Source organism: Rutidosis leptorrhynchoides, chromosome 4, assembly GCF_046630445.1.
Source record: "Rutidosis leptorrhynchoides isolate AG116_Rl617_1_P2 chromosome 4, CSIRO_AGI_Rlap_v1, whole genome shotgun sequence".
NCBI lineage: Eukaryota > Viridiplantae > Streptophyta > Magnoliopsida > Asterales > Asteraceae > Rutidosis > Rutidosis leptorrhynchoides.
In genome coordinates this window covers 62184360-62194945 of record NC_092336.1, presented here as the reverse complement: position 1 = coordinate 62194945, position 10586 = coordinate 62184360, and the positions used below count along the sequence as shown (strand labels likewise).

Genomic DNA, 10586 nt, shown 5'->3' with positions numbered 1-10586 from the left:
TGTCTATTTTGAGTAATATCAATAGGTCAAACTTTGGTGAAACTTATGAAAGTGATCATTTTTCATCATAAAAATAACATTTAATGATCATTTTTCTAAAAATACTTACACTTTGAATTAAACCATGAAATTTTTATGTGTTAACATATTCATAAGAAATATCATTTTTCCAGAACATGAACTTCCAATTCAAAACTTAAGATGGTTTTTAATTATACAACCCAAAACAGTCCCGGTTGCACTCCGACGACGTAGATTCAGTTTTTAAGATGTTCTTTGTAAAACCAAGTTATATCTTGTTAAGTTAGCATATCATTATGATATATTACAGGTCTTGAAGTGTTTTAAAAGTTAAGTTAGAAGGATCTATTTAGTTTGCAAACAAGTTTGAAATCATTCAAACTATGTTCTTGTTGTTAAAATTTTACAACACAAAATAAGATAGCTATATAAATATGAATCGAATAAGGTTATGAACAAAGTTACTACCTCAAGTTACTTGGACAAAGTTACTGTAAAAGATGAGAAAAATCTTAGAACCAAAAGAGTGGTGGAGTTGGATCAAAAGGTTGGAAGTAAACTTGTATTTTTGGAAGGATTATTGAAGTTTTCTTGTAAGGAATTTATTATGATGATAAAGGCTTGTTTTTGAAGCTAGATCTTCATGGTTATTTGCTGAGATTGTGAAGAACACTTAAGGTTCCTAAGAGTGTGTTTTTGGTTAGAGAAAATGTGTAGTAAAAATGAAATTGGAATGGAGTATAAATGGTGGTGAAAAGATGTATAAATTTGTAATATTGTGCAAAAGTCTTGTAATATGCCAAATTGATTAATCATGCATGCTAAGATCCAAAATTGACTGACTCATGGCTGCTAATAAAGTGATTGTGATGTGTATATACTAATAGTAAATACGTGTAGGAGCTGGGTATGATACGAGTACATATACTCTAGGTATACGTGTAGAAATTTTGAGGAAACGGAACGAGAATTCAAATATAGCTATCTTTTGTAAATATACTTATATTGTTTTATGTATATAAGCCCTTTAAAAGTGATTAAATACATATTTATACGATACTTGTATAAGTATTATAGGTTAAAGGTATATATGTCAAATAACGTTACGTATAGTTATCATTTTGAAAACTTAAGTTAGTAGTCTCAAAGTATACTTATAACTTATTGTTATTAGTACACAATGAGATGTTAAACCATTCTTAGATCATGTTAAATATATATAAATACATATATATACACAAACGTATAATTATCGTTTGTTATATAGTTCGTGATATCATCGGTCAAATTGGACCGTCAAACGTTGTGTAAAACTCTTTTTAAAAACATAAATCTCAATAATTTAGATTGCTTATCATGTTGGTAAGGTTTAATTTATGTAAATATTAATCTCATAGGTATAAAATGATCGGAAAAATCCGGGTCGTTACATAAGCTAACGCTTAGTGAGTGAAAATATACTACATACATATATATGCATAAAATGAACACGCCACAATAATAATCAAATAGCGCATACCGAAGCATCAAGGTATAAGGCAAGCTAAACCTAGCATATCGTACGTTCACTAAGCACAAGCTAACAACACCAACAATATAGTAAGTTCGCAAACAACGTTGTGAACAATGCCAATAAGCTACAACCAGAAGGTTAGCTACATCACGTCAATACAACATTATACGTATACAATATATATATATAACAACGCGTAAAACACCCAAGGTTAACCATAACGCTATGGTGCTACCGGCTCGTGGTTCACACCATAAAGCATTTGAGTCATACTCTTTTATAGTGCTACCGGCTCGTGGTTCACACTCGATGCTACCGGCACGTGGTTCACATCAATTATTTTATAGTGCTACCGGCACGTGGTTCACACTCGATGCTACCGGCACGTGGTTCACATCAATTATTTTATAGTGCTACCGGCTCGTGGTTCACACTCGATGCTACCGGCACGTGGTTCACATCAATTATTTTATAGTGCTACCGGCACGTGGTTCACACTCGATGCTACCGGCACGTGGTTCACATCCTATCACACACACACACATTATGGCACTACCGGCTCGATGGTTCATACCATAACATTCACAAATAAATACGCCATATACACATATGTATAATTATTCCACTCACAATATTAACCCTTCGCCATTGGGGTTATATAATCCACATCACACGCCCATGTGATAACGTACACACAAGGTGTACACCTCGTCAAAGGTGGTCAACCACAACGCACAACCGTGCCAATTGGACCTATACACAAGTCCATCAATCCACATATATGTGAAGTGAGCTCTATAACCGAGAACCACTTCACCCGACCAGCACCCATCCTACACATACATATGCATATAGGATATTAACACTCACCTTGTCGCCTTGAAGAAATGCTTCCAAGTAATCCGCAACTCGTCAATGGAAAGTACCTAATCCATTATCACAAATTCAACAACACACTTAGATTGGATCTACAAACCACCCCATTCGACACTTAGTGCAAATTCGACCCAAATGCACTTCCAAGGACAAACCGCGCCCAAACTACCCAATAATCACTAACACAAGTGATAATGGTCCTAATAATCCAATTAAACCCGAACACAAGTGTTAAACACTTATCGTTCTCAAAATCGCCCATAAACCCAAATTTTGACCCATAAGGTCAAAATCTCACCATTTACAAGCTTTGACACCAAAGCATGTTTAACTCGATTTTATACTTCAACTTAATCCATTTTAAGTTTACAAACCGCATCGAATCGACATTCGGGTCATAATCCTCAACAAACCCTAATTTTGACTCTAGTCAAAATTAGTCAACCACGAAAACCCTAAAAGTCTCCAAAACACCAATAATCACTAATGCTAGTGATTGTACACCATTTACAAGTCTTAAACATGGTTAAATCATTAACCAACCCAAAACCCGCCTTTAACAACAATAAACCCGAATATTGGTGTTAATCTCCAATTAACAACTAAATGGGTTCTATCTATGAATCATACAATCAAAAGCCCCAAAAATTGAATGAAGAACACAAAAACGAATTTCGGAGTTAGAGCTTACCACTAGTATCACCGTGTAGCCAAGAACGAGGAGAACAACCTAGTCAACTACGCCAAAGTTCAAAACCCGCTTCTTCCTTTCCAAAATCCCACTTGAATCACTTGGGTGTTTGAGTTTTCTTGAGAGAAAATGAAAAGAAAAGATAAAAGAAAATAAGAAAATGAATGAGTGGATGAGGTTAAAACCCCAAATCTGGCTCAAACGTGAAAAGACTAAAATGCCCTTGCTCCTCATTTAAAATTACACAAAATCGGTGCCAGTCTGCCCGTATTGCCGCGCCGCGGCCTAATTCGTCGCGCCGCGACGATTGCCTCGAACTGGTGACTTTGTTTACAAGCTTTCTGATCCTGATTCTAGTGTAATGACGCGCCGCGGCCTTCTGTGTCGCGCCGCGACCCAAGGCGTGACCTGTCATAACTTCTCGCACCCAAAGCTTTAATACTAGAAAACGCCCCGAACCTTTCTTACACCATTCGTACATAACCAATTTACCTATAAATCATATACGGGGAAAACGGGGTGTTACACAAAGCACAAGCCTTGTTAAAGATCACTGATAGAATACGAAATCAAGTTCTAAACTCGATTTAATCCAAGAATCAAACAAGAAGAAGCTAGGGTTAGAGATTCAAGAACGAGGTGTATGTGTTTCTAATTTGGGAAATGGCTAGAAATTTCCATAAACATGAATATAAATGGGGTTTTAAACCCATACCCCATATTACACGGGTATTTAACAGTTATCAGATAACTTTCGTACTTCGTTAGGCGATCCTAACGGAGTCTAAATTGAACAAACAAAGATGTTATGTGACCTTGTCACAAACTGGTCTCAACCAAAACATCAAATAATTATAAACATTATAAATAAATCACATTTAATATCACATAAGGGCAAAGTAATCTATTTCAACTAGGTCCGATATGCGGATGTTACACATCCCATGATGCCAAATATCGAAAGGATTACCCTTATACCGATGCCACACTCATATAACTCCTTTGCCAGGGAATCCAAGAACACCTTACTTAAACTGGCTATCGAAAAAACCAAGAAACCAACACTCGACTTCACAAGCGAAACGGAGACACCCACCAATAGTGGAACCTACCGAACAACCAGAAAAAAGTTAGTCGAAAGTCAAGATTGCATAATACATACAAACCCAAATATCTAACCTAACCGTTCAATGGATCATCCACCTGATGGGGTACAAACAAAGATTATGGTGAAATAAACATAGAAACTGAGGAACCAGGGGGAGAGTCAAGGTCGACAAAGTTGTCAGAGTAATTCAACATCGAGAGCGAGGAAACAAGGGGAAAGAGAGCACACGTCAACAGTCGGAGAAAACGAAACGAGATGAGAAAGAAGATGCAATAGTGGACACGTGGTGGAGCAGATAAAATAAGGGGGGATATCAAGTCGGGAACAAATCTGACTAAAAATTTGATGAAAAATCGGTCTCCACCTTCACAGTCAAACAAGACTAACCTGCAAAGGTGTAAAACACCCTATAATTTCCGCCTTTAAATTAGCGCTAGAACAGAGGTCGAAAAGCGGCGGACATCCAAAATCCGACAAAAAACCGAGATCAAGAAGACCAAACCACATCACGACTATCTATGACGAGAATCGGACAATTTGAAGAATTCCAAGGACCTTTGGAAATATCATAGTCATTTAACGAGTAATCAAATTTGAAAGGTTATCAAATTTGAAAGCATCCACTTGTATATATTTAGAATATAATTGTAATTTGTAATGTGAATAAATATACAAAAAAAATAAAAATAAAAATAAAAAAATCACATAAAACGCTTTGTAGTTGAAATACAAACAAGAAAAAAAATAGCTTCAGCTTGTCCATTAAAAATATGAAGATATTGGTCGTCTTTCAATTTCAAGGTACTTATTATACAAACTTACAATTATTTGGAGGTGTTTGAATTTGTGTTTTGAAAAAATTTGATTATTCTTAGAATATGATTATGAGCTGTAGCAAAATGTTTTGATGCATTAAGAAGTGACCTACTTTTACATTTTTACGTTTCAAGTCTCTTGAATTGCAATTAGTTGGCGTTATAGTTTAACTTGCCAAACATTATTAATTAATTATTTACGATTTAAAACGTAATAAACAGATCGCATCATACACCATTACTTAACTCGTCAAAAGGAAACAAACACACTATTCATCGATCGGTCCTCAGTTCACCTTAGTTGGAGTTTCGTTCACACTTGTGTCCGCCCGAACACTTCATGAAAAGAAGCAGCAGCAGTTGTTGGTTCACCATCAAACAGAATTTCACTGTTTAGGGTTTTGACCGCAAAGTCAATATCTGGCCAATTTTCATAATCTGGAATGTCATAACAAAGTTGGTCATCATCAGCAGCTAGTTATTCTCAAATTTAACCCTGACTGGAACTGGTCCATTATCCTCAATGGGACCCACCCCACTTGATGGGCCAGTCTCGGACTTGATCCTTATTGAAGATCGAGCAGGTGTGTTTGCAAGCCTACACAATGCCATACCTCTTGCAGTTGATAAATCATTGTTCTCTCCTCCTTTACCTATATGTCAATAAGGTTGATAGGACAACAAGTCTTTAATAATGAACAGAAAATATAGCATCCAAATTGAATATTTTTTAATTAATTTTTTCCTATACCTTCATCGAGTTGATTGTTAGCTGCAGGTGTTGCTGGTTTCTGCACACTGTCTGGTACATGCTGAAAAAAAAAGTAATAAATAAAAAAAAAAAATCTCAAGTCAACTTAACGAGAATCTCCCAGCCTTTTAGTCTCATAATGACCAAAAAAGGAATAAATGACTTTTTTACTGAACATTTTGTGTGTCAAATCAAATATACATTTACACGTATAATAAATACAGATGTTATTATTCTTCAAAAAAAAATATAATTTTTCAAGGTGAATGATTTTAGAAATTTTATGGATTAAAATCCCAAATTTAGAGACTTCCAACCTATTTAATTATTATCTATTTTTCAGCTAGTTAAAATATATTCTACCCATCAGCAACAAAACATAACATGAGTTAATCCATCTAATAAGAGTATGTATTTAGGTTGAGATAGCAACAACATCTAGTTAATTAGTTATTACCAACTACAAGCAAGTTGAGGACTTACAACTTCATTTCCATCTTTATCCATTATCTTAGGTCTAATAGCACATAAGTTTATGTCTCCAGTCTCCAAATAGCGCATAGCATCCAATTTGGAGCGAAAGATGTAGCCACTCACAGGGTCCGTGTAATACTGCGTGCATTAAGTTCTCAATCAGACGTTTAATGGACAAACATTGATAATAAAACACAAACAGATTGTTTAACATCAAGTTCTAATCAAATTTAGTAGGAAAGATTGCATTCAGTACCGGAACATGTCTTTGGTGGGTTCCACATATCTTGGTTCTAATTTCTTTAATCCATCCAGGTGGCAGCCCATCTGCTGGAGATGCTGTCACAACCTTAAAAATGTTTTTTTGAAAGTCAGGTGCCCGTATTACATATTATTATACATTTATATTTTATATATTAAACAGTAATATCAGATTTTAAGATTATCTGCATAGGAAACAGAAACAAACTTCTTCGTAATCGGACTTGGACTTCAGTGTGTCATCATTCTTCTTTAAGTTCCTTTTGGGCCGCCCCCCAACATTAGCAGATCCAGAGTTTTGGAGCGAATCATACGCAGCAACGGGTTTATTTTCCTACAAAGTTGTGTAACGTATGGAGTAACATATCATATAACCAAATGTAACTTTTTGCTTAACTAATTTAGTGCTATTCCCATAGATAAATATCAAAGCAACACAAAGGTTGACACTGGATGGTAGAGGTGGCAATTTTGGCCCATTTACTGTACGAGTAAAGAAGGGTAATTTTTCTTGTTTTATGTGTTCAAATAGTAATGAATTTGTTACACTGGATTACACATACATACATTGTAGATATTATTCAATGACAACTTTCAACATGTTTGACTTGTTTGGCCCCTTCTTAATTTCTTGAAGTTTAACTTCTAACATTTTTATATAGGTTATTTGTTTTGTGATTAACTAGTGATAAGCCCTCGTGTTACGTCGGATTTATGAGTTATCGATAGTTTGCGTTTAGGTAGACGTTTTGTGGAAGTTTTAATAATTGGGTTTGTTAATGGTATATTCACATTACAAACGTTTTATCTGTTATTCAAGTGAGATAATATTGAAATAATATAACTTTTAAATCATACTTGACATGGTAAGGTAATTAAGATTCATAGTGTACAGTGTGAGAACTTACTTTTCTCTTTCTGGAATTGCTGCTACTGCCATTCGAGAGATACCTAACTACTTCCGGCTCCGAATAAAACGTTTTCCCAGTTGCAGATTCCATAAAAACCTTAAAAAAAAAAAAAACAATAACCAAAAAAATCATGGGTAATATCGAGAAAATCAGAAACAAAATGCTTCAAACAGTATCAAAGTCTAATAAGCAAGATGTTAAAGTACAGATAAGTTAGAAGATGAAGATTATGCCATAAGAGGTCACCTTTGGATAAATTAAATACAGAATAATTTTTTATTTCATATTTAAAATCAAGAGATATTGAAGAATGGTATATTTTTAATTACCTTGAATTTTTGTCCAGAAGCTTTAGAATGCACTTTAAAGGTCCAATCAGGTAACCAATCAATAACTTCTTCCGTTGAAGAGAAAGATCCTCCACTTATAGAGCGAACAGGTTCCTGAATGGTTCAGCCATTATTTATATTATTAAATTATTAATCTTCTTAAAAATGGAATGATAGTACTAGGAGTAATTTAAAAGATCAATTCAAACAACTTTGTTTAACAGAAGTGATGCAGATTCACAAAAAGTTGCAAGAGAACAATAAGAATAATATGGTAAAGCTTAATTTGATGGAAAAAATCTACAATAAATTAAAAATAAAATGATTAAATCAAATTGTCCATTACCGGGCACTCTATACTTCCATCGTTTGTTTCCATCTCCGTTTTAATGCCATTTGTTGTTAACGGTTCGGGAGTTTCAGTTTTTATGGATACAGGTTGTGAAGCCAATTCTCCTCCAGCAGAACTCAAATTAGCATTATGCTGAAAAGAAACAGAACTCGTTAGTGTTATGATGAATAACTTCAGGATAATAAAATGTACAGCTTTTCACATGATGATACTGTTATCAAGTTGTAAGAATCAACTTTAACAAAGAAAAACGGTTGATCTTATGATGAAATGGACCAAGTTATAACTTCAAAATGAATTAAGGCTTCTTTAAATGTTAATTATTAATATTATTTTTAAAAAACAAGGTTTGTTTCCCCCCCCAAAAATAAAAATAAAATCTAACTAAGGTATTACCACGGGCTCTTAAACTCAATAATCACCTTACATGTGTTATATGTTGGTGGTTTACTTGGATTTGAATTTAATTTTTTGTCAATGTTGGGTGATAAAATTTGTCAACACCACGGGGTCTTAAACTCAAAAGAATTTTAAAATTTGTCAACACCACGGGCTCTTAAATAATTCTTGTACTTTTTCTATTTTTTTAGTATCGTTATTTACATATCAATATGAACTGCAAATTACATTTTTTTCACGGTTTTTTACACACAAGGGCTCAAAAACCTAGTATGTATGTATGTATGTACACACACACACACACACACACACACACACACACAAGAAGGCTGACAAACTATAGGCATTACAGTGTTTGTAGGTGTTGTGCCATTGTTATACTTCTTGAGATGCTCAAACACTTGCGGCTTCGTAGAGAACCTATGTCCTTCAGGACCAATGTAGCACTGAAACAACAAAAATATATACATACGTCATCCAACGAAAATAGATAATAACGATGAACAACTTTATATACATGTGCTATGAAAATAATAGCATATATAAATAAAGGTCATACTTTGTAGCAAAAAAACAATCAAGTTATTTCTAGCAGGGAATGTAGCAAAATACATGCTTACAAAAATCACAATAGCTATTGCACACAATAAACTAAGATTTGCCATTTTGCCCTAAAATTATCAAACTACATCTCAAGCGGTTCCTGGCAGCAAATGTGGCTAAATATATGCATACAAAAATCACAATAATTATACATACAAAAACCCTAGATTTGCCCTGAAAATTAACAAACTACAGCTCAATCAGTTACTAGCAGCAAAATGTAGCTAAAAATATATATACAAAAATTACAACAATTATACATACAAAAACCCTGGAGTTTTGCCCAGAAATTAACCAACTACAGTTCAAGCGGTTTCTAGCAGCAAATGTAGCTAAAAATTATGCATACGAAAATTACAACAAGTACACATACAAAAAAAACCCTAAATTCGCCCTAAATTTATCAAACTTCAGCTAATAATAACAAAAGTAGGGCAAAATCAGCTCAAAACAGAATTTAACTAACGTAAATACTCATGCAGGTAGTAATTTCGCGAAATAATGAAAATTAGACCTAAATTCGAAACAAAAATCAACAAATTTGTGAGAATCAAATTAATGAAACTGAAGAGACTGAACATATGAATTACTTTGATTTTCCTATCATTGTACTTTCTGACTTGCATAGACCAGTCAGCAGGAAGCCAATCCGGCAAGTCATCGGAAGACATTTTCGGGTGGAAAGTAACGTTTTTTGTGAGTGTGTGAGTGTGTGTAAAAGGTATTGAAATGATTAGGGGTTTGAAAGTAAGAAAAAAGTAGAGATTTTAAATTGGTGTATTTTGCAAACGAAGTAGTGAGGTAGCCACGTGTCAGTTAAATACCGACACGTCAGAGTAGTTTATGTTGTCAATAGTTTTGATTTGATTGACGTTGTTTGACCGGATGTTTCTACTTTCATTGGGCTCAATGTGTTTATGTTGGGCCTGTTGTTTGATAACTGAGGACTCATCACGTTCTTCTCAATAATAATATCAGACGTAAGTACGCGGATAGTCCCTATGGTTTATCTCAATTTACTTTGATATAGGACTTTGCAGTTTCTTTTTTACATTTGTTTGGGTTTACAAATTTTGCACAAATAGATTGTGCGTCTTGTCTGACAATGGTGAAATCCCTTCTGAAAAAAACCTTTGCCTTTTTAATAAAAAGAAGCTAAGTTTCATAGCTTCAATCTTGGAGAAAGGAATGGACAGATAAATACGGAGTACATATTTTTTTCTCCTTTCTCCCAGTAAACGTCATTTCCTGAATCGGTATAACTCACGCATTTGTGTACAAACCAGTGCAGATGGAGTAACACGAATATACCCGGTAGTGAGTCCATTTCCATCAGTTAGCGGAGCGAGAAGTTTGGGATATGTTTGGTGTTTCTTCTATCAATCATCCAGATCTACGCCGTATATCGACAGATTATGGTTTCGAGGGTCACCCATTACGAAAAAGCCTTCCTCTAAGTGGATATGTGGAAGTACGCTATGA

At 34.5% G+C, this 10586-nt stretch overlaps 1 protein-coding gene across 1 annotated transcript; it reads right to left on the bottom strand.

The window, feature by feature from the left end:
* Nucleotides 1-5112: 5112 nt before the first annotated feature.
* LOC139843734 (uncharacterized) lies at nucleotides 5113-9830 on the bottom strand. Its single transcript, XM_071833879.1, has 10 exons — nucleotides 9695-9830; nucleotides 8852-8947; nucleotides 8097-8234; nucleotides 7751-7864; nucleotides 7419-7517; nucleotides 6719-6844; nucleotides 6506-6598; nucleotides 6259-6387; nucleotides 5776-5836; nucleotides 5113-5677 (listed from the first exon to the last, which is right to left on the bottom strand). Exons 1-10 carry the CDS (start codon nucleotides 9773-9775, stop codon nucleotides 5499-5501), a joined length of 1116 nt encoding a protein of 371 aa, XP_071689980.1. The 5' UTR covers nucleotides 9776-9830; the 3' UTR covers nucleotides 5113-5498.
* Nucleotides 9831-10586: the final 756 nt, after the last annotated feature.